General features: G+C 41.8%; 1 protein-coding gene across 1 annotated transcript in view; it reads right to left on the bottom strand.

Moving 5' to 3' along the window:
• Window positions 1-24,762, bottom strand: part of FLT3 (fms related receptor tyrosine kinase 3) — a 70,120-nt gene that overhangs the window by 40,818 nt on the left and 4,540 nt on the right. Inside the window, exons 2-4 of the mRNA XM_050937361.1 lie at window positions 11,466-11,590; window positions 4,754-4,959; window positions 3,409-3,524 (exon numbers count right to left, since the gene is read on the bottom strand). Of these exons, the coding sequence (XP_050793318.1) occupies window positions 3,409-3,524; window positions 4,754-4,959; window positions 11,466-11,590 (447 nt within the window). The remainder of the gene's footprint in view (window positions 1-3,408; window positions 3,525-4,753; window positions 4,960-11,465; window positions 11,591-24,762) is intronic.

The raw sequence follows: 24,762 nt of genomic DNA, 5'->3' as shown, positions 1-24,762 counted from the left end.
CAGACAGTGTCTATGCAAAAGAATAAATGGACACAAATCAGACGTCAAGAATTATAACATTCAAAAACCAATCGGAGAACACTTCAGCCTCCCTGGACACTCAATTACAGACCTAAAAGTGGCAATTCTTCAACAAAAAAACTTCAAAACCAGACTCCAATGAGAAACTGCAGAACTGGAATTAATTTGCAAACTGGACACCATCAAATTAGGCCTAAATAAAGACTGGGAGTGGATGGGTCATTATACAAAGTAAAAACTATTTCCCCATGCTATTTTTCCCCTACTGTTACTCACACCTTCTTGTCAACTATTTGAAATAGGCCATCCTGATTACCACTACAAAAGTTTTTTAATACTCCTCCTGATAATAACACACTTTAATTGATTTGTCTCATTAGAGTTGGTATGGGAACCCCCATCTTTTCTTGTTCTCTGTATGTGTATATATATATATACATATATCTTCCTATTGTATTTTCCACTCCATGTATCTGATGAAGTGGATTTTAGCCCATGAAAGCTTATGCCCAAATAAATTTGTTAGTCTCTAAGGTGCCACAAGTACTCCTCATTCTTTTTCTATACATATTTTATGTCTGAGTTATAGATTCATAAACCAAACCAGTCAGTCACTTTAAATAATCTTGACAGACTTCCTGAGGTAAGAATCCAACACTGATTTAGACATATATGTAAGCAGTAGCCAATCAACATTTCTTGTTATGACAGAAAAATGACAGCAGGTGTTAGAATGAGAAGGCTGATTGTATTACGTATAAACAACGTACAAGATGAAACCAGAAGGCAAAAAATCTACCCTCAGATACTCATACTCCCAACAACAGCAATAACTTCAATTACAGTAATGCGCAGGCATTCAAGAACAAAATTTGGTCTTTGGATATTTGAGCTGTGCCATACCTCATATTTAGGCTGTTAACAACATTAGTCCAAATTGTTTTGCTCAGTTCACAATATATTATGTCATTTTGTTTGTTATACTTTTTTTTTCAAGTGATTTTAATGCTTGAGGAAAGTAAATAACTGTTTGTCTAAGGTCCTCTTTGTATAAGCTCTTCAACCTTGACCTGGTAAATGTGTCATCTCCCTAACTTCAAGGAACTGCCTGTAGGAATCAGAGGGTAACCTAGGGCCTGATTTTCAGAGGAGTCAAACACCTGTAGCTTTCATTTACTTCAACTGGAGTTATGAGTTCTCATACCTCTGAAAATCAGCTTCTGAATCTATTTGCATTAAATCCTTGAAGAATCTACAGAGACAGCATGCAGGAGTGCTACTTCTAACCAATTCATTTCATATACACAATGGAAAAGTCATTAATGACTTCACCACCATAAAATCTGTAACATAGAGATGTAAAGTTCCATAAACCATTACCAATCCCCTGAGCCTGCCAGCTTCCCAATTTGGACTATGCTTGAAAGTTTATTGCACCAAGACTGAAGATGACTTCACTTAAAACTGAAAACACTGATTTTGTTTGAAATTCAACTGTGATTATGAAGTTAAAATTTCTGATAAGAAGACTGACAGTTGCTCCTGATTCATACTTTAGCTATCTTAAAGACCCGGTTGCTTATAAGGCTGCTACACTACTACCTATGTTGGCAAAACTTGTGTCGCTCAGGGGTGTGACTATTCCACCCTGTCATTTTTCAACATAAGCTACACAGACATAAGTGCTAGTGCACGCAGGGCTATGTTGACAGGAGAGTTTTTTATGCCAATGGGACAATTCTGCTCCAGGCTGATGTTTTAATTTAATCCCAAACAGTTCAGTCATTTCTAAGAACGAGGCTAGGGAAATATACACTGTTTTGTCCATTTAAAAAAAAAAGTGACTTTTTTAAAAAAAGCTCTAGTGCCCTGATGCTTGGAAGCCTGGCCTTGAAATTTGGCAAGTTTGCCAGGGATGTGCCTTTTGCTACTCCTGTGAAAATCTACCCACATTTGGACAAGTTTTAACCCTATGAAAAATCTCAGTTCCCACAAGCTCAGTGGAGACTAGAGTTTACCGATAAAATCTCCGAAGATTCTATCTTCACTGAGCTTCAGCCTCTCACAGCTCCTTGTGAGTACACATGGACCACTCTCACAGAGTGATTGAGCATGCTGCAAGCCAGGGTTACAGGGGTGAAGCCATTCCTTCCCTGTAATGGCTCCTGCCAGGTGCTCAGGGTACTGAAAATGAGAGTAGGGAACCTGTCTCTTTGGTTCTCTCAGTGATCCCTCTGCTGGCACCCAGGAAGCACAGAGGAGGAAAGAATCTAATCTGAATATAAAGTGGGTCAAGAGCCCACCCAGGGAGTAGGGTGATTGAGACAAGGAGCCTGTTGAGACTAGGGCAAGTCACTTAAACCAAACTTTTCACAGGTGGTCACTAATTGTGTGTTTCTGGGTGCCCAGCCTGAGATCTTGCAAAGTGTGGAGCGCTCACAGCTACAAGTGAAATCAGTGGGAGTTGTGTTTTGAACATGTAAAGCACTATGTAATGTTAAGAACTCTGAAAAATCAGGTTGTAGGTTTCTCAAATTAGGCACCCAAAATTAGTGGATGTTTTTGATCTTGATCTTTCTGTGCCTCAGTTCCCCACCTGTGAAATGGGGATAATGATCCCCCACTTCACTGGGGTGTTGTGAAAATAAATTAACATTTGTTACTCTCTCAGATACTATAGTGATGAGCAAGACAGAAAAGCCCATGAGGAAATTAGTAATTCTAAATTCAGAACAGCATTTGAATAGTATAAATAAAGCATGGGACCACTTTTACAATGAGGATAGCAAATACTGAATAGCTGTTCATTAAGTGAACACCATCCATCCTGGGCACTGAATGAGGCAGGGGATCATGTAATTAAGACTGTACCGTAATGCATTTGCACAAGAGCAGCAAATGAAGGTTATACAGATAACTTTCAAACTGGCATTTCCTAACTTTTGAGTGCTTGATTTTGCAATCTTAATAATGTTCTTTTAATATAGTTTGTTTTGGGTTTGTGCGTGTGCATGTCTGTGTGCGCGTGTGTGTGTGTGTGTGTGTGTGTGTACATAATACATTACAAAGAATGAGAAATGAGCACAAACCCCATTTAAAAACAATCTTTTTCATGTCATCTTTAACAACACATAGTGACTCAGAACCTTTTTAACCTTCACAATGGACCAAGGGAAATGAGGCAGCCATACATGAAATAAGTGACAAGAAAAATAGCCCACAATACAAGAACTGAAAGAGAGGGAGGAGAGACAATTGAGGAAGGGAGAAGTCTCATGGAGTGTGGAATTGACAGAGTTTCACTGCTTAGAGAGGGTTTGGTCATGTACAGCCTCCCCCTTCACAAGCTGTGGTCAGACTGATTCCCTGTCTTTGACACATACTTACTCTTTACGAGAATTGTAAACATTATTGTGTAGTTACTGTTTTCACTTTGAACTGCAAGGGTGTATTTTCCAGCTTGAGTTTCTTTTATTTTTGAAAAGGCCAGTGAAATAACATATCTGTAAAACAGAAAATACATTAGAGAACATTCACGTCAGATAGAGCAGCAGTTCTGAGCCAGTGGTTTGAGGCCCCCTGGAGGACCACTTGAGCAAGTTTCAGGGGGTCCACCAAGCGGGGTTGGTATTAGAGCCACTGGGGTCCAGAGCAGAAAGCCAAAGCCACGCTGCCCTAAGCCCTGCCACCTGGGGCTAAAGCTGAAGCCTGAGCAGCTTAGTTTCAGGGTGGGCGGGGGGGCTGGGGAGTGGGGCCTCATGCAGTTTCCCTGCTTTCTACCCCCTAAAGCAGGCCCTGGCTTTTATATGCAGGCACAGGTGGCCGTGGAGTTTATATAGCATGTTGGGGGTGAAGGGAGGAGGCTCAGAACGTAAAAGGTTGAGAACCCCTGAGACAGAGGGTAGTGGGCTGAAGAATACACTGTCATTACATTAACCCATGCAAACAGAATTCTAGGCTAGTGGTACTTAACACACATGCAGTACATTCAGTCTCCAAAGTACTTTCATAGACAATGGCCCTGATTCATGCAATCATCCCTATTCAGGACAACACTTAAGCACTCGTTCCAAGTGCGATTCAAAGTTCTGCTTAACTACTGTTCTGAATAGGGATAGACTAGAATGTGCTCAAATACTTTCCTGAATCGGGGCCCATGCAACAGGATTGCCATGGAGATTTCCTCACCAAAAGGCCATCCCATGGGTTTCACCCTGCAAGGGAATCATCTACACTAGGCCTCTGGTGCTACCCCAGCTATTCTCAGCTCTCTGGGTGGAAGTATGGACTTGTGGCTAGAACACAGTCAAGAGAATTAGGGTGGTATTCTAGGCTCTGATACCGATCTGCAGTGTAACCTTGGGCAAGGCATTGCATTAACCTTTTTGTGCCATGGTTTCCTTGACCTGAGCATGTGACGCTTGAATTGATGAATGTTTGTAAAGTCTGTTGCCATCCTCAGATATAACATGGTATACAAATGCAAAGAATCACTATATTGTAAACTATAAAGCCAGTGTTCATTGCTTTCCTAGTGCATATTTGTATAAACAGCAATTAGCAATATGCAGTTTAGTGATGATAATAATTAAGATAGATAGGTTTAGGAATATAACAAGTAATGTGAAAAGAAATAATAAATAAACTTTCTCATATGGAAAATATCCAATTTGCATTCTCTAATGAAAGTATCTCGTTTAGGTTTTTTGATTCAGTACAGCCCTTTACCTACCGGTTTTCTGAGTCCAGTGAGAGTTTGCAGCCAGCTTGGTTCTCTTTGAAGACCCAAAGGCATGAAATGGTCTCTGAAATATTCATGATCACTTTTAATTCAATGTCTCCAAACACGTCAACTTCCACACTTTTTGCTGTTTCATAAACATTCTCTGTGCTTTGAGAACTCAAATCACAACCAAGATCTTCTGAAATACTAGGCATCTGCATTGCAATAAAACAGATTGCTATGTATCATGGTGGTAACTCGATTTTTTAGATTTAAACATTTAAAAAGGAAGCTCACCTATTAAAACACTTCACTCTATTAAAAATATGCCTATGTCTACTGATAACACATATATATGCATAGTAATTATAAACAAAACTAATCTTAATACTATACTTTCATTCTTGTTTCCCTCTTCAATTTAGCTCGTCAAATATGTTTAATTCTACTGAATGAACAAATGCAGGAAGATTTGCGTTATACTAACAAGTTTTGCTTTCTGGGCTGACAGCATAGTTAGTATCAGTTCAGTCAGTAATGTGCTACTTTCTCCTAATGATTAAGGCTATGTCTACACTACAAGCTTTGGTTGATGCAAGTCACATTGGCATACAGCTGCCAGAGCTTATCACGTGTGTGTGCAAAACACTTGGATCCTTGCATAAGTGCTGAGCTATTCCCCAGGAGTGCTTGTGTGGATGGACAGTGCAGTGCACCAGGAGCACGTATCCCAGTGGGCAAACCGCCACCATCCAGTGCACTCTTTTGGGATGTTTTGGCACTGCATGGAAGAGCAGAAATGAGCTGTGCAAGGCTGACTGGGAGCAAAGGGTCAAATTTCCAGCATGCAACTGTCTGCATCCCATAATGTCATCTATATCCCATATATTGTGTGTCTTTTTTTAAAAGTCCAATGAACCTGCATGGCCCTCCTCAGTGTCCTTCATCTCTGATGGAAGCATGGAGCCTGCACAGCTCTGCAGTACTGTCATAAGCACTGCAAGCACAAGATGCATGATCCTTCAGTGTTTGCAGAGCCGTAAGAAGAACTGAATCAGCATGGAACATGATGATTTCTTGGAGGCCAGAGAGCGAGAGCCAGTTCAAGGTTATTGGTGGTGCCTGTGGAGTAGCTGCAGATTGTGGAATCTTGGCTTCTGGGCCCAAGAAATGAGCACTGACTGGTGGGATCGCATCATGATGCAGGTTTTAATTAATGAGCAGTGGCTGCAGAACTTGCGGATGTGCAAGGCTACATTCCCGGATCTGTGTGCCAAGCTCGCCCCAGCCCTCCAGCATAGGAACACCTGAATGAGAGTTGCACTGGCAGTGGAGAAGCGAGTGGTGATCACACTGTGGAAACTTGCAGTGCCAGATTGCTACTGGTCAGTGGAAAATCATTTTGAGTTGGAAAATTCACTATGGGGGCCATTGTCATGCAAGTGTGGAGGGTCATTCAAACTTCTTCTGCTATGCAGGACTGTGACTCTTGGCAATGTTCAAAACGTAGTGGATGGATTTGTAGTAATGGGGTTCCCATGTATTCGACATGTATTTTTGGCACCAGACCACCTTGCCACAGAATACTTAAGCAGAAAGGGCTACTTTTCTATGGTTATGTAAGCACTGGTGGATCACCAAGGATGCTTCACTGACATCCGTGCTGGCTGGTCAGAGAAGGTGCATGATGCTTGCATCTTTAAGAACACAGGACTATTTAGGAAGCTACAAGCAGGGACTTTCTTTTCCAACCAACAGATTACCACTGGCAATATTGAAATGCAAATAGTGATCCCGGGGGATCCAGCCTGCACCTCTCTCCTCTGGTTCATGAAGACGTACAATGGCCACATTGACAGCACCAAAGAACAATTCAACTACCAGCTCAGCAGGTGCAGAATGACAATTGAATGAGCTTTTGGTAGACTGAAGGGACACTAGTGTTGTTTACTCACAAGATTGGATCTCAGTGGAAGAAACATCCCAATGACTATAGCTGCCTGATGTGACCTGCATAATATTTATGAAGCAAAAGGGGAAAAGTTGCCGTCAGAGTTGAGGGCAGAGGTGGAACAGCCATGAGGGCTATTAGAAGAGCTCAACATGGAGTTATATAGATCAGGGTGGCTTTGAAAGAGCACTTTAACAGTGAGCCACAGTAATACATTGTGGTGTACTGTGCTCTACCTGGCCTTATGTTCTGGGGCCTGTTAGGAATGGTGTGGTGCTTGATGTACATCTGTGAATATAACACTGACAATGCACCTATTAATTTGACAGTATACTGATTAGTACACTGTGTTTATTACTGATCCTATGAGTCGGGTCACACTGTACAGTAATAAGGAAGTGGATGCTTTCAAAACTGCTGGGTGCTCTGCAGCATATGTTGAGCACTAATAAGGATGAATTATTTTCCAGATAATAGAATTTTATTCAGTAACAAAACCAGGGAAAAGAATAATCTGTGCAATGTAAAAGCAAATACATTAAAAACTTCATAAAATAATGGAACAGAGCTTAAGAAAGGAATGAACATTCATGTCCATTTTACCAACACATACAGCAACTGTGGCTTTCACAGGTCAGTGTATGTGAAGTGGTGGTTGTCCTTCATGCCCCGCTAGATGGAGTGGTATGGATAGGGCAGCAGTCCGCGAAGCCACATGGAATGTGGAGGGGGCTGTAGGGAGGTGCTGTAATGGAGCTTTTCATGGGCCGCAAAGGGAGTTGAGCCTGTGATTTTTGAACTTCTTTTGAACACAAGAGTCTGCAGCATCTGCCTTTGCTGCTGGAGAAGCCCCATTATATCCTCGTGCATCTCCCTCTCCTTTTCCTGCTGGGACTCCTGGGCCTTTCTCCTGTCCACGTTTTCCTTCCTCAGCATGTCTGCCATGTTCACCCTCCAGGCCTTTTGCTCACAGTGTGATGCAGCACTGGCTTGCAGGACTTCACTGAACATGTCATCCCATGTCCTCTTCTTTCTCCTTATCTGGCTCAATCATTCTGCAGGTGTGTGGGGGGAATTCCTCAAAGCCACATTGGCAATGGCAGGAGCTGCAGATAAAAGAGGTAACACAGTCAGTACAGTCACAATGTAAAGTGAAATTTAAGATTCAGAACTCCCTTCCCTTGCTCCTCTAAAGCTTTAAATAGAACAGGCTTATTAACACTTCTGCTTGGGATTGCTTTTGCACAGCACAAGGGTCCACCAAGGGTGAGGGAAATGAAGAGGAAATTGCTTGGTTCCATGAAACTATGAGTATAGGGCACTGGCACTGAATACTGCCGCCATTTTCCACAGGCGGTGGTGATTTTGACTGATATCTCACCCCAGAGGGTAACAAAGGTACAGAGAGCATTTGCTGCCCATTTTCTGCTAGCCTGTGTATTGCAATGGTGCCTGCTGAAGTTATCGCTGACTGGTGTGGGAAAGCGTCTTATTGGGGAGGAAGAAATAAGGCTGCCAACCCTAGAAACCTTTGGTAGAGGACTGAGAATACCTCCATGAAAGTTTAATCGAGATCTCTCAGGAGAATGCAAGGGCCATCTCTCTGTACCTAAACAAACTGCTCCGCATGCACATACACTGCCCCCTTGGTTAACTCTGGAGGGGAATAAAAAGCAGATAGAGAGGGCAGAAAGGAGAAAGCGGCAGGAAACTCAGGGAGGGGCTGGAGAGGAGCAAGCAGCAGGCAGGGGAAGGGGAACTTTGGGGAAGAGGCAGAGTGGGGGCAGGGCCCTGAGGGAAGAGGCGGAACGGGGGCAGGAAGAGGTGGAACAGGGGCAGGAAGAGGCGGAACAGGGGCAGGGACTCTGGGGAAGAGGCCGAGCAGGGCATCAGAGCAAAGCAGGGGTGGAGTGTGGTCACCGCTCGGGACGGAGTGGTGAGTGGGGCTTCAGTTCAGGTGCCAGTGGCCCCTCCCACTTCTAGGGAGCTTCTGGCACTTGTGCCCAGCCTCCCCAAATGCAAGAGTCATGTGCTGCCTCTCTGAGTTGTACCGCTACCTTTTCTAGTACAAGTAAATTCATGAAAAGTCAATAGCTGTGTCCTGTTAAGTTGTGGGTACCACCACTGTAATGGGAAATAAATGTACACACCTACCCGAGGATCTGCCCCTGCATCAGGCTCGCCCAAGCTCGACTTCTAGGACTGACTGGATTGCGGTAGAGTCTCAAACAGGTCCTGGCACTCAGCATAGCTGAACTCCCCAGTTGCACATCCCCCATCCTCCTCTTCCTCCTCCACCTCCTCCATTCCTCACTGTTCATGCCAGGGGCCTGTGACTTGGACTTCTTGAAGGTATTCATGGTGGTGAGTGGGGCAGTAGCGGGGTCTCCGCCAAGTATAGCATGCAGCTCTTTGTAAAAGTGGTAGGTCTGTGACTCGGCACTAGATTGACTGTTGGTCTCCCTGGACTTCTGATATGCCTGACACAGTTCCTTGGCTTTCAAGTGGCACTGCTGCTGATCCCTGTCATACCTCTTCTCCAGCATCCCCCATGCAATCTGCTCACATATATCCCAGTCTTTGCACAGCCTCTTTTTCCCACAGGCCCAGGAAATCCAATATCTCCTGTCTACTCTAGGCAGGAGCACGTCTGACATGTGTAGCCAGCATGGCCAGCTGGGCAGTCGCACACAACAGTGGAGAGCTACTAGGTGTGCTCACCGTGCTGGACAATCAGGAGAAAGCATTAAAAAAATTCACAGGGTTTTAAAGGCAGGGGGCCTTATGGTCTCCATGACCCCGGGGCAGTAAAGTTCACAATCGTGACCGGAGTGGTCAGTGTCGGGCAGCGTGGGAAAACTACTGGGGACTGTTAGGATCCACATAGGTAACACAGTGTCTACATTCGTGCTACACCATCCTCAGTACATCAACCATGGCTCAGTGCTTCTGGGGAAGGTGTTGTTACTGCATTGCTGTAATGTGGCACTTATATAGGTGGGAGACAAAGTGTAGACACATGCACAACAACTAGGTCAACACAAGGGGCTTACTTTGACCTAACCTTGTAGCGCAGCCCAGGCCTAAGATCACACTTCACTCAAGCTTTCACTCCAGATTTCACCTACCTTTAGGTATTTCCATGGATAAAAGAACTGCAAGACCATCCTTTACCTTCAGGCCTCTACTGCAAACCCAAGGCAAGGAAAACTCTTAGCACCATGCGTGCGTCATTCTGTATATTGCTGGAGTTCTGTTCCACGCTTTGTACTGTACCACGGAACAGACTATAGACACCATAACCTTCCTTATCATGCATTTACTCACTTTTGTCTATCAGTAAAGGCAGTGCTTAATTTATAGTGAAAGAGGTCCTGAGGCTCAAGCAATTAGGTATCAGGGCTCAAGCAATTTTTTTTACATTCATCACTGATGCAGCAAGCCCAGAGGTGCCAGGGCTATGAACTGCCAAGCCCAGAGGTGCCAGGGCTATGAACTGCCAAGCCTAGAGGTGCCGGGACTTAGTCCCGGCAAGCCCTGGCACAAATTAAATACTGGCTAAAGGAGAACCTCAAATGGAAAAATCAATATTCTATGCTGGTTCTGAAAGCCAGTGAAGAATAGTTGAGCCTTTAGGCTCAGCCTGAGTAAAAGGGTGGCATGTAACTACTCCATTCTAAGAGCAGCCCCAAGATTTCTTTCTGCTTGGCTTGGGGTGAGGTGTGGGTATGTGTGAAAGTAAATAACTCACTGCAGCACATGAAAGGGTGCATGTTATTTCCTTCCATTGTGCCTGGCCAGTTACTCTTCCCAGTGAGGGATGGAGGGGAACAGGGGGAATAGCCAAGTTTCCATCCAAATGCCTGCCCATCTCTTTCACTTCCCTACCCATTTGCCAATGGGGAATAGCTAGAGAAACTCCCTCATTCTGCTCAGCGAAATAAAATGGCACAGTCTAGCTCTACAAAACTTGAACTTACTAAATCAGATTATCACATTAACAATTAGCTGACTGATATGGAAAAGTATGTGACATAAGCAGCAGAACATGAATACCAGTGGAATATTGTAGAAAGCACCATTATACAGATGAGAACATACAATTACAGAAATGGGATTGCCATCCCATAGAAACTCTTGGTAATCTTCATAAAAATGTGTGCTATCTGATTTTTCTGTGACAAGAGGAGGTGGACATTCTTCATGTTCTTGCATTCAGAAGAACATGTTGCTGCAATTTTGAGTGTTCCGTTTTTGGTAGCCAGCACTGGAAAATCATGGACCTTCTTAATTTACTTCTGGGTGTGTAGAACTATCCATTTATTTGTCCAAGAATTAAAAGATTGTATAGGATTGTCTCTGTAATTAAGTCTCTAAAAGAAATAACAGGTTTCAGTTGCACAGGGTCTGTTGTTGACCTTCAAGCCCTCCAATAACTCATCACTGGAAGGGAAAATTGATTTTTCATCCACACATCCATCTTTGATGCCGTAGTCCATGTCCAAATTATTTGTCTTTCTAATCATACACTTCCTTTTCTTTATACATTTCAAAATATACTCAGAGGTGAATAATTCAGGCCAAATTATGTGAGACAGTCTCATAGTATTGATCAAATGTTCCGTTTTAGATATTTCTCTTATTTCTAGTTCAAAAATATTAAACTCAGCATGGATTTTAAAGCTTCCTTCTCTACTAATATTTTTCCTAATCTTGAATGAGGCTAATTTTTTTTTTTTGTGGTTGGCTATTCATTCACTGTTAGCTTACCTCTAGAAATACTGATGACTCCAGCGTTCTTGAATCTTTACTCTGCTGGTTGATTAACATGCACGTAATCTCTGATATATGTTGGCTTATTGCAGAAGTGAAAGTCATTGCTGTAATAGCAAGAACTGCAAAACCAAATTGGAAAACAGATACAGTCATGTTTCTGCATGGAGATGGGGATAAACATGATTTTAATGAAAATAGAATGCAAGAAAACATATATAGAGAGATATTTTTACAAAAAAGGAGGCAAAAGTCCATGTACATACGTGCACTTGCACAATCTGAGTTTATACTTGCAGACTGGATGACTGTCTGACTGCCTCCTATGGATCTTGGAGAGTGCTTTAGAATAAAAATAAATGTAAAATAAAAAACCCATTACAAACCATGTGCCACATCTTCTAGTTTTCTTATGCATCAGAATCTCTTAAAGGGTCATGCTCCGAATGCCTCAGCAGCATCAGGTCAGAATCTCTTAGCTGCCAGCTAATGTTTCAACTTGCCTGTTGTCACCAAGATGATTCATCTCTCACTCAGGAACCCAGGGTGCTCCTGCTCCTGCAGCAAAGTGCAGCCCCACACATGTCCTCATCCCACTCCTAGCTCACCCATAGAATCCTGCCCGGCAATTCTCATTCCTGCTGCACTTGCCATGGCAGTACTTAGCCCTACATAGAAAGTGAGGAATTTCCTTACTCTTTATGATTTACATTTTTACTTATAATCTTAAAGATAGGATAAAATGATCATAAGCAACATTATGTCCCAGTTTGTGAGCAACCTCTGGGCAACCATGCCAAGGCAGATGGGAGAATAAAAAGCTTCCCCCACTTACACAGACACTCCCAGTAGCTGTCCCTGTGCTCCCTGGATTCTGGGGAGCAAAGGGACCATTGCTTCTGCTTTTCCTGTGGAGCAGGATGCTGGAAAAGAGGCAGAGAATAACAAGAAGGAGGTAAGGTCCTGGATTTCCCCTCCCCAACCTCACAGTGGCCCGTGGAGTCTGGCAACGGCACTAAGGGTTAACATCCCAATGGATCGAGCAAATTATATTCTCCATGTGCCCAAGGAGCAGCACCGGAAAGATTCTGCTGGCTGTGAAGTACAATCTCTTTTGTGCTCTGGATGGTGTGGTGTGGCTCCACACTAGCCTCATGCAGGGCCATGGCTTAAAAAAAGCACACTCTAGCCCTATAGGTGTAATACAGTAACCCAAGACCTAAGCATGCACAGAAAAAAGAAAAAGAGAAGTAAGAATAAGGAACTAACTCAGAGGAGTGATCTGTGTGTGATTTTGACAAGCTCCTCAAGCTGGCCCTCAACTGTATAAATAAGCATGGGATCCCAAAATAACATCATGGGACTCTTCTTTCAAAACATTTAAAAAGCCTCTGCCACATTGTTTAAATTGATTCTTAAGGTGGTTGGATTTGAAGCAAGAGTCTGAAGTTAAAGAAGGAAAAATTTAGGCTAGATATTAGGAAAATGCAGTCACAGCAAGAATAACTGAGCAGTGAAACAGAATATCAAGGCAGGTGATGAAGCCACCAAAATTGCTGATAGTTAAAGACAGTTTAGATCAGTGGTTCTCAACTTTTCTAGACTATGTGCTCCTTTTAGGAGTCTGATTTGTCTTGCGTACCCCAAGTTTCACCTCACTTAAAAACTACTTGCTTACAAAACCAGACATAAAAATACAAAAGCGTTCACAGCACACTATTACTGAAAAATGGCATCCTTTCTTGTTTTTACCATACAATTATAAAATAAATCTATTGGAATATAAATATTGTACTTACATTTCAGTGCTTAGTATATGGAGCAGTACAAACAAGTCATCGTCTGTATGAAATTTTAGTTTGTACTGACTGCACTAGTGCTTTTTATGTAGCCTGTTGTAAAACTAGGCAAATACTAGGCAAATATCTAGAGGAGTTGATGTATCCCCTGGAAGACCTCTGCATACTCTCTGAAATCCTAGTCTCATTGAAGTCCATGGTAAAACTTTCATTGATTTCAGTGGGGTCAGGATTTCACCCAACATTTAAATTGCAATCCTGCAATATGGTTCTGAAAGTACATACCTGGAAAATCAGATCCAGACTAACACGGCTACCCTCTGATACCTGGAAAAATGCTGCTAAAAGGCAAGTAACAGGTAGCAAATTTAACTGCTAATATCCAGGGCAAAGACCCTGCTTTTTGGGGCAGATATTGAATTGAGAAGCTACTTTTCTGCTAGTTAAGCATTAAGCAGATTGCTGATCCACTAGAATTATATGTTAGATTTTATTTTCAAACCAGGAGCGGGTTTAGCTAAAGTAACAGAGGCAAAATTATTATATTCCCAGACAAAGTAGTTCTGAAGTTTGCAAACTACACCAGTGTTATATCCAGAAAGAACAGCCTCGAAACTCAAGCTTTCTAGAGAATGAAGGGGTAATAGCTTCATAGACTCATAGGTCAGAAGGGAACATCGTGATCATTTAGTCTGACTTCCCGCACATTGCAGGCCACAGAACCTCACCCACCTCGACTCCTGAAATAGACCCCTAACCTCTGGCTGAGTTACTGAAGACCTCAAATCATGGTTTAAAGACTTCAAGTTACAGAGGATTCATCATTCACACTAACATTCCTATTCACAGTGAGAGGAATGCACCTTATGTTTATATGTAACTAAAACAGAGATTGTGGATTATAAAGTGACATCAGATCTTGCTTAGATATACAATAATGCCTCTGAAATGATCTCACAGATGGTCATCTGGCACTTCGAATCCCGGGGCCTAAGCACTATGCCACCTGACAAAAACTGAGATGTCATACACAGATAAAGCAGCCTTAAGTTTAATGTTAGGAATAATAATATTACATGAGTACTCACTGAATGTGAATTTCAGGAATAGCACACTGTTTCTGGTTCACTGACCATAAAATATTATTCAAGGTGTTAGGACACAAGACTTCTCTATTCTACCTTCTTTATCAGTTGCTAGCCTGCAGTGATTGTTTTTGCTGTTTTCAGTATGATATTATAGGTGATGGTGGTGGTGACTCCTATATTTAAATTATCTAATATTTTCCATTATAAAGGTTTCTTACTAGGAGTAGATGGTATTCACCCAAGAGTTCTGAAAGAACTAAAATATAAAATTGCAGAACTACGAACTGTGGCGCATAAACTATCACTTAAATCAGCTTCTATACCAGATGACTGGAGGATAGCTAACATTATACCAATTTATAAAAAAGGTTCCAGAGATGATCCTGGCAATTACAGGCCAGTAAAACTAACTTCAGTACTAGGCAAACTGGTTGAAATTATAGTAAAGAACAGAATTATTAGATAAATAGATGAATGCGATTGGTTGTGGAAGAGTCAACACGGCTTTTGTAAAGGGAAATCATGCCTCACCAAGCTACTAGAATTCTTTGAGAGGCTCAACAAACATATGGAGAAGGGTAATTCAGTGGATCTAGTGTACTTTGAGAAAGCCTTTGACAAGGTCCCTCACCAAATGCTCTTAAGCAAAGTAAGCTGTCTTGGGATAAGAGGGAAGGTTCTCTTATGGATCAGTAACTGCTTAAAAGACAGGAAACAAAGGGCAGGAATAAATGGTCAGTTTTCAGAATGGAGAAAGGTAAATAGTGGTGTCCCCCAGGGATCTGAACTGGGACCAGTCCTATTTAACATATTCCTAAATGATCTGGAAAATGGGTAAATAATGAAGTGGCAAAATCTGAAGATGATACAAAATTACTCAGGATATTTAAGTACAAAACAGATTGCAAGGAGTTAGAGGGACCTGACAAAACTGGGTGACTGGGTAACAAAATGGCAGATGAAATTCAATATTGATAAATGCAAAGTAATGTACATTGGAAAACATAACTCCAACAATATACCTACAAAATGATGGAGTCTAAATTAGCTGTTACCATTCACGAAAAAGATCTTGGAATCATTGTGGATAGTTCTCTGAAAACATCCACTCAATGTGCGGTGGCAGTCAAAAAAGCAAACAGAATGTTAGGAGCCATTAGGAAATGGATAGTTAATAAGATAGTAAATAGCATAATGCCACTATCTAAATCCATAGTACACCCACACCTGGCATACTGCATGCAGTTCTGGTCAACACATCTCAAAAAGGTATCTTAGACGTGGAATAGGTACAGAGAAGGACAACAAAAATGATTGAGGGTATGGAACAGCTTCCATATAAAGAAGGATTAATAAGATTGGGGCTGTTCAGTTTAGAAAAGAGATAACAAAAAGGGGATATGATAGAGATCTGTAAAATGATGAATGATGTGGAGAAAGTGAATAAGGAAGTGCTATTTACTCCTTTATATAACACAAGAACCAGGGGTCACCTAATGAAACTAATAAGAAGTGGGTTTACATCAAACAAAAGGAAGTACTTCTTCACATAGTCAAACTGAGGAACACATTGTCAGGGAATGTTGTGAAGGCCAAAACTATAACTGATTTAAAAAAAGAACTAGGTAATTTCATGGAGGATACGTCCATCAATGGCTGTTAGCCAAGATGATCATAGACTCATAGACTCTAGGACTGGAAGGGACCTCGAGAGGTCATCGAGTCCAGTCCCCTGCCCTCATGGCAGGACCAAATACTGTCTAGACCATCCCTGATAGACATTTATCTAACCTACTCTTAAATATCTCCAGAGATGGAGATTCCACAACTTCCCTAGGCAATCTATTCCAGTGTTTAACTACCCTGACAGTTAGGAACTTTTTCCTAATGTCCAACCTAAATCTCCCTTGCTGCAGTTTAAGCCATTGCTTCTTGTTCTATCGTTGGAGGCTAAGGTGAACAAGTTTTCTCCCTCCTCCTGATGACACCCTTTTAGATACCTGAAAACTGCTATCATGTCCCCTCTCAGTCTTCTCTTTTCCAAACTAAACAAACCCAATTCCTTCAGCCTTCCTTCATAGGTCATGTTCTCAAGACCTTTAATCATTCTTGTTGCTCTTCTCTGGACCCTCTCCAATTTCTCCACATCTTTCTTGAAATGCGGTGCCCAGAACTGGATACAATACTCCAGTTGAGGCCTAACCAGCGCAGAGTAAAGCGGAAGAATGACTTCTCGTGTCTTGTTTACAACACACCTGTTAATGCATCCCAGAATCACGTTTGCTTTTTTTGCAACAGTGTCACACTGTTGACTCAGATTAAGCTTGTGGTCTACTATGACCCCTAGATCTCTTTCTGCCATACTCCTTCCGAGACAGTTTCTTCCCATTCTGTATGTGTGAAACTGATTGTTCCTTCCTAAGTGGAGCACTTTGCATTTATCTTTATTGAACTTCATCTTGTTTACCTCAGGCCATTTCTCCAATTTGTCCAGATCATTTTGAATTTTGACCCTGTCCTCCAAAGCAGTTTCAATCTCTCCCAGTTTGGTATCGTCCGTAAACTTAATAAGCGTACTTTCTATGCCAACATCTAAATCGTTGATGAAGATATTGAACAGAGCCGGTCCCAAAACAGACCCCTGCGTAACCCCACTTGTTATACCTTTCCAGCAGGATAGGGTTCCATTAATAACTACTCTCTGAGTACGGTTATCGAGCCAGTTATGCACCCACCTTATAGCAGCCCCATCTAAATTGTACTTTCCTAGTTTATCTATAAGAATATCATGCGAAACCGTATCAAATGCCTTACTAGACCGTATCAAATGCTTTACTAGACTAGGGATGCAACCTCATGCTCTGGGTGTCCCTAGCATTGGACTGTCGGAAGCTCAGAGTGGACAACAGGGGATGGATCAATCAATAATTGCCCTGGTCTGTTCATTCCCTCTGAAGCACCTAACATTGGCCACTGTCTGAAGACAGGATACGAGCTAGATGGGCCATTGGTCTGACCCGTATGGCCTTTCTTATGTTTTTATGTGACCCTTTTTTTGAGAAGCTCTAATACTGCCATTGTTTGCAACAGGTTTGGTAGTCAGCAAGGGAAATGCCCTCAGGTTAACAAAGTGCCTTTTCTTTGTCCCATGAAATTCTATTTATCTTTTGCTGAGACACAAACTGTTAAAAATTGCCCTTTCCCATCTCTTATTTGTGTCCTTCAGGAAAAATTTGGCAGCTTGCCAAAACAATAACTGAACACACAAACATTCCAAAGTGCCAGGCTTACATCACTGCCAGAGCAGCAGCAGTCACTTTACTGGGGACACCTGGGAGCTGCCCAACCAGCTGTAGCAGGGGAAAAGGTGCAGATATAAGAAAAGAAAAGAACTCTGTTGCAGCTACACTATGGTACAGTCATGACCACATACTATTTTTTCCACAGGACCCTTGCCCCATTCAGCGCACAGGGTGAATGCACAAGGGGGCGGAATTAAGGCTGCATGGGCAACCCTATATCTGGCATTTTCTAACTTTTCAGTGCTTGACCTTGCAACCTAAGTAACATTTTAAAATGTAGTTTTGCTGTATGTAGATTAATATGGATCCTCTTAGTAATGCAGACAATCTTTCAAGGCTGCCTGCATAAGCCTATCTATTGAGTGGAATTACACTAAACATTCTTTCCAGCACAGCCTGCCCCCATAAAGAGTACAGAAGCAGAGAAGTTAGAGGAAGGTGGTTACAAGAAATGGTCAAAAGAAATCTTTGGTCTAGTAGCACACTTAATGGCAGTATATGTGGGAGGCAAAGACTCCTGCAGCTTAGTTGCAATCTAGTTACTGGGAAAACTAATAGGTCTGCAGTGAAAATACATGGGTGTGAAGTTTCAGACTTTTCCAGTAATGACACGGTACTGGCAACCTCAAACATTCAAAAATCAGGAGTCAGGCTGAGGTGTTAAGAAAAATACCACATATCCTATCAAAGTTGGCTATACTGATGACCCAATTATTCATAGATTCCAAGGCCAGAAAGGACTGTTGTACTACAGGTCATACTAGATCAGGGGTCAGCGACCTCTGGCATGCGGCTCGCCAGGGTAAGCACCCTGACGGAACAGGCCAGTTTGTTTACCTGTTGTATCAGCAGGTTCGGCGGACCGCGGCTCCCACTGGCCGTGGTTCACCATCTCAGGCCAATGGGGGCGGCGGGAAGTGGTGCGGGCGACGGATGTGCTGACCATGGCTTCCTGCCACCTTCATTGGCCTGGGACGGTGAACCACGGCCAGTGGGAGCCGCGATCAGCTGAACCTGCAGACGTGGCAGGTAAACAAACTAGCCCAGCCCACCAGGGTGCTTACCCTGGTGAGCCGAGTGCCAGAGGTTGCCGAGCTCTGGACTAGATAATCACACAGACAATAGAACTTCCCCAAAATAATTTGTGCAGACAATCTCATGATCTTCTGGGATCTGATTCATGAGTTTTGATCTCATGAGGTGGTCCAGCTCATGCTTTTTGATCTTTTGAGTTGGCAGTTCTGATATGGTCTCCTATAGAATGGCCAGGTGCAATTATTGGCTCTGCTTTCTGAGCACAGGGACTTCTCCTACTGTCTCTTGAGGTGCAAGCCACCCAGAGGGGTGGCGAGGAAGTGTCCATTGCCCCCCTTGTCTTAAACTCAAGCCAGTGTGTAGCTGCACAGCTTCATTAATATTTCTGCACACATGCTACCCCAGTGGCAATATACCTCTAACACCACCTCTCTCCTCCAATGTATGGGCGTGCTTGTGTGTGGTTCCTTTGTATTTTCTTCTCAGATCCATTTAACTACCCATCTGTCTTGGTTCTTATGCCACACCCATCACTGTAATGTTATTTAAATAGTTCCATTGTTCCAGAGGAATATAGCTGTCACAGAGGATACCTTCATATTAGGATTTTTTCTACATTACAGAATTATATTGTGTTTGAACAATATTGTAAATAATCAGATGACATGAGTATGATGCTGCTGATCACAACTTTGCTGGTCACTGTAGGCCAGGATAAATAATGTTCAGCACTGTATTGGCACCAGGGTTTAAATCATGATAATTAATCATGATTAGTTGACATGACAGTGAGCATGATTTTTTCTGGTGTACACTGACAAGTCTGTCATGGGCAACCCTGCGTCATTTAACTCAATTGATGACAATCATGTTCAAACATGATCAACTTTTGAAATGTAGACAAGCCCATAGAGTGAAGTAGTCCTTGAAGTAAATTGGAACGATCCCATGGAGAGCTTTGCAGATGAGTACTGAAACTTTGAATCTGAATCAGGATGTAACAGGAAACCCATGAAAAGAGCAGAGTGTGCGGTGATATCATCTGAGGAGCCTATGCTACTGAATAAATAGGCTGCTGTGTTCTGAACAAAAATAGAATTAAACAGAAAAGACTGATTGGCAATTTCATTCCTAGAAACAGTGTATTGAAACTTCGTTTATTTTCTTTCAATCAATATAGTTCTTTGCATTTGCTTAGGCTTTTTTTCAATTGGCATCAGTCTCCATATAACACATATTATTTGGAACATTCATTCTAGACTAGGCAATACATTGTCATCTTCTTAGTGCTCCTGATGCCTCTCGCTATTTTATCTCTGTGAGACCTTCCCCAGACACTCAGATTATACTTGAAACATAATGCCCAGCTTCTAGAAAATGTATGGTCTATCTCCTAGCTCTTTGGCTACGCAAACTTCACTCTGCTTCACTTCACTTCCCTACTTCACCCTTTACTACTGGGAGAGGCAAAGAAGAGGGAAAACAAGGGAGTAGGGCTAGCTCAACTAATATGCAAAGCCATCCTCCAATTGCAGAGAAGATTAGCTCACAGTTCCTTTGGTGGTGGGGAGAGAGAGGCAGGAGGATGCACCTGATTACTGCTTCATAAAAGGAGCAGTCTGCATCCACAGCATTTTTGCTGAAAATCTTCCCCAATTCCTTGGTGCACTGGTGGAACTAGTGGCAGTACCCCCTCTTACCACCAGGTGGAAATCCTGCCCTGCTTCTTGGAGGTAGTGAGGCAGAAGGAAGACTTCCTTCCTCCATCTTCTTCCTGCACCAACCTATCCATTGAATTCTCCGCAGGCTTTGGCCCATACTGTTCAATGTCAGACTGTTTCACTGCAGTCACAGATCTGTACACGCAACAAGGTTCAAAACATAAAACAATAAATACCGAAAACAAGCTAGTGTACATGTAATTCTGTACAGGAGGATCCAAGTCACAAATTTGATAGAACAAATGATGGTTCAGATTGTGAAGACAAGAAATGATAAAAGTCTTAGATAAGCATCTCATCTTCATGAACAGTATGTTAGATCTGGTAAGCATGAACTCCCTTTTGAAGCTTCTGAAGTGCTGATCTTGGAGTCTGAACAGATATAATCCAGCCCCCTTTCCTGAATGGGTGCCAAAATAAACCCAATAATATGGTGCCCTTTTTATCTGGTGTATTTTACATCTTTCCACTCCTTTAGCATGCAAGTAAAACCTATGTGGACTGTGTTACACACTAAGGGCTAAATTCAGCCCTACAGAAAGCAGACACAACAGTCATCGAAAGATACACCCACTTACTCTCAGGCTGACACATTAGCCCCTTTACAGTGAATGGGAATTTTGCCCTCAGTTTTAGTGGGTCCAGGATTTCACCCATTATGTTTTTCCCTATGCTAACTTTGACTTCTTTGAATTAAGTTGTTTATGCAACATGCAAACTATTCCTTACGCCCTATAATCAAATTCCCTTTGCATATTTCCTTTATGGGATTTGCTTCAGACAGAGCAATGTTTATTGAATATATATGCATTCCTTATGGATAGTTTCACAGCTCACAACTAGTTTAACCAGTTCTCTCTCTAATTGGAAGCTAAGGATTTGCATTCCATTTTTCTTAAAAATTACTTGTAAATGTTTTCTTAAGCCTTGTCTATGCAAAATTTATGCACCAAATTAACTAAAATTACTGACTATGCAAATAACTAAAAACTAGTTAAATAGGTGCACAAACTGTGTAGATATGCTCATCGACTGTAAACTCTTCTGGGCAGCATCTTGAACAACAGGGTCTCTGGACAGTACAATAATATAAATATTACATCATCAGAATATTGATTTAAAATCTGGAAACCAGACCTCCTCCTAATTTTCTCTTTCACATTGGTGTTTTTGGATAACAGCTCTATTTCAAACATCCTCTTGTTTTCATTCAAAGTCATCAATCTTAAAGTATTATCCCTTTTTGGAAGGATCTCCGAGGCTGAAAGAAAATTCCAGATTAGCACTAATTTCTGAAGAAACAAGAAATGTTATTTTTGGAGCCAGGACAAACAAACTAAGTGCAGCAGCAATAAATATTCAGCAAGTGCATTCATCTTCTTGCCTATTATTCTGTTGGACTTTACTATCCCATTCTTGAAGAGATACTACATCAGTCTAAAACACAAAATAACAAATCTCTCTTGGCTGTTCTGGTAATAGACATCTCCAGTTTGTCCAATCCATTGTGCCTTCATCTAGGCCCAAATCTAAAAGATCTCTTAGAATGCATGAAGGAGAAGCAGCAGCTCCCATCCAGCCTACTTCAGGAACACCATTTTCAGCCCTCCTCCTGACATATGCCCAGAGAAGATGACTGTCACACCTGTAACAAGTGCATCAAAGCTCTGCTCACCAATCAGTTTTCAATCTTCCTAAAAGTTCTTCTCATTCTCCATTGTCTATCATCAGCTAGGCAATAGCTGTGGGGGAAGAGGAATGTATTCCTTCACCTCTGCATCCTACCACATCACTCCTAACTCATTATCAGTCTCCTCTTCCTGGTCACCATTTCCAAGAGTTTGACCACCACCTACTGAGCCTTACCTATTTGTCGCACCCTGAGTATAGATTTCATCAGTTTTTATTTCTCAGTAAAATTATTCCTTTTTACTATTGTACCTTGCTTAGTTAGAAGAGGCTGGTTAATGGTCATGTATAAGCTTCATCATAGCCAGATTCATAGTTACTTAGTGATTTTAGATAAGTGATCCCATTTTGGGATTTGCATTATATTCCTCTGTCCATGGCACCCACTTTCTACATTTGTTTCTTCAATGGTACACCAGGCTGTGTGCCAGGAGACCTGGATTTTTTGTCTGCTCCGCCATTGACTCACTGTGAATCCATGGGCAAGTCGCTTTGCCTCTCTGTGCTTCAGCTTCCCTCTCTGGGACAAGAAGGATAATGACGACACAAATATCAATAATGTTTCTCATGTGATACCACTGCATATGCAGCTCAAACTCTTACTGACTTTTTTTGCTGTCATCTTGCATTGCAAATTTGTATCTAATTTGCTGTTTGTCACTCCTATTCCTGTTTCATCATTTATGCTGTCCAGGTTTCTTTTCCCCATTGAATGAATTTATGTTTCGGATTATTTTGTATATATTAATTAGCTTTCCATTTTTCTGCCTCTCTTTCTAATATTTCCAGCTACATAGGAGTTGCCATAGCTCTGGTAACAGTAGCTGATTTTAATGAGAGAATGTATGCATTTGTGATCAGCTCAGCCACTTCTTTCCTAAATTCTTTCAGAACTCTTGGACAAATACATAGATTCCAAGGCTAGAAGGGATCATTGTGCTCATCTAGTCTGACCTTCTGTATAACACAGGCCATAGAACTCCCCTACAATAATTCCTGGAGCAGATCTTTTAGCAAAACATCCATTCTGGATTTTAAAATTGCCTGTGATAGAGAATCCACGCCGACCTTTGGTCAATTATTCCAGTGGTTAATTACCCTCACTGTTAAAAATGTACACCTTATTTCCAATCTGATGTTCTTTTTATCCAAACTTTCATTTACCTTTCACCTTGCTAAGTTATTTGTCCTTCAGTCCCTGTGATTCTGCATCTTAAATTTTATAAAGTAAATTTCTCAAACTACCATACTGTTATTTTGCTTGTGGGAGCTGAGTGTGTATCATACTCCTATTTAAATAAATGGCAAAACTTCTCTTGGCTACAGTGGGAACATGTTGGGCCCATGGGCCACGATACTGCCATGAGCTCTGTGCAGGTAGGCTCCTGTGCCCGCATGCAGCCCTGTTGCAGTCAGTGCTCTTCCAGGAGCACTCTGTGGCTTGACAGCTACTTTCAATTCACTTTAATTTATAAATTCACATTAATTTGGACTGCTGAAAAGTTCCCTATTTGGAAAGAAGGTTAAAAGTGACGGAAAGGGCCACCAACCAGCGCTGAAATAGCTCAAAATTTTGTCTCTTTCACCAACAAAAAATAGTCCAGTAAAAGATATTACCTCACCCACCTTCTATCTCTAATATCCTGGGACCGACACAGCTACAACAACACTGCAAACAAGAAATAGTAACTTGCCATTTGGTGGAAGGATTTAAAGAGAGACTTTTTCTTCTTTAGACCTTCACTCTCCATACTCCCATAACTGCTTCCATTCATCTTCCATCCTCGCGGGTTTCTTATTTTTGTCCCCCATAATAACCAGCCCCTTAACTGCATCTTGATCCAGGGACATAGAGTATTTTGTGTCTGTGCGTGTGTGTGTGCTGAAGTTCCAAATGGGACTGGGAGTTGGTAAATGGCTGTGACAGACATAATCAAAAAAAGCCAACTAGCCAATCATCGTGTGACTTTGGACCATCAGGGTTCTTGGCTATATACAGTGATTTGTGAACTTGTGCCCATTCCATGAAAACCATGCAATTTATTCAGGTGAAAACCAAAGTATTTGTATAAACCCACTAGCTTCACCTGATAATATGAGATTTTTTGCATTGTTTTTTAAAAGGATATCAAAAATACCCATCAGGTTTACACACTGAGGGCTCAGTCCTGTTACAAGAATAGTTCCATTGATGTTAATGGAGCTACTAACTTCTTGTGAGTATGAAGTACTCACAGGAGGAAGTGCTGCAGGGTCTGGGCCATAATAACTTGCCTCCAGAGAGAATAGTTTCCATGAAATAGAGAAACGAAAACACAAGAATGTATGTGTCACTGACAGTTACTGAAGAAATGATACTCTTTGTCACCCTAGTACCGTATACATTTCCCCTCTGAATTAAAACAATAATTTCCACTACAGCTGGTTTCCTTGTGTTCTGTTTGTTGGAGGGAGGAAAAGCCTGTCAGCAAGTTAAGAAGAGCTTTGCTAAAAAAGTGTAAAAGAGGTAAAAATGAATCAATAAAATGTTTAAAATAATTATAGGGTTTGTGCTAATGTATCACTGCATGTCATATACGGCAATGAGCCAGATAACTGTGAAAAAAAATACAATTATAAAATACTTTTATAAATGTAAAACTAAATGTGTTTACACCATA

The sequence above is a fragment of the Gopherus flavomarginatus genome, chromosome 1 (assembly GCF_025201925.1).
Source record: "Gopherus flavomarginatus isolate rGopFla2 chromosome 1, rGopFla2.mat.asm, whole genome shotgun sequence".
Classification (NCBI taxonomy): Eukaryota; Metazoa; Chordata; order Testudines; family Testudinidae; genus Gopherus; species Gopherus flavomarginatus.
Note: the sequence above shows the minus strand (reverse complement) of the source record. Positions and strands in the feature narration are given on the sequence as shown.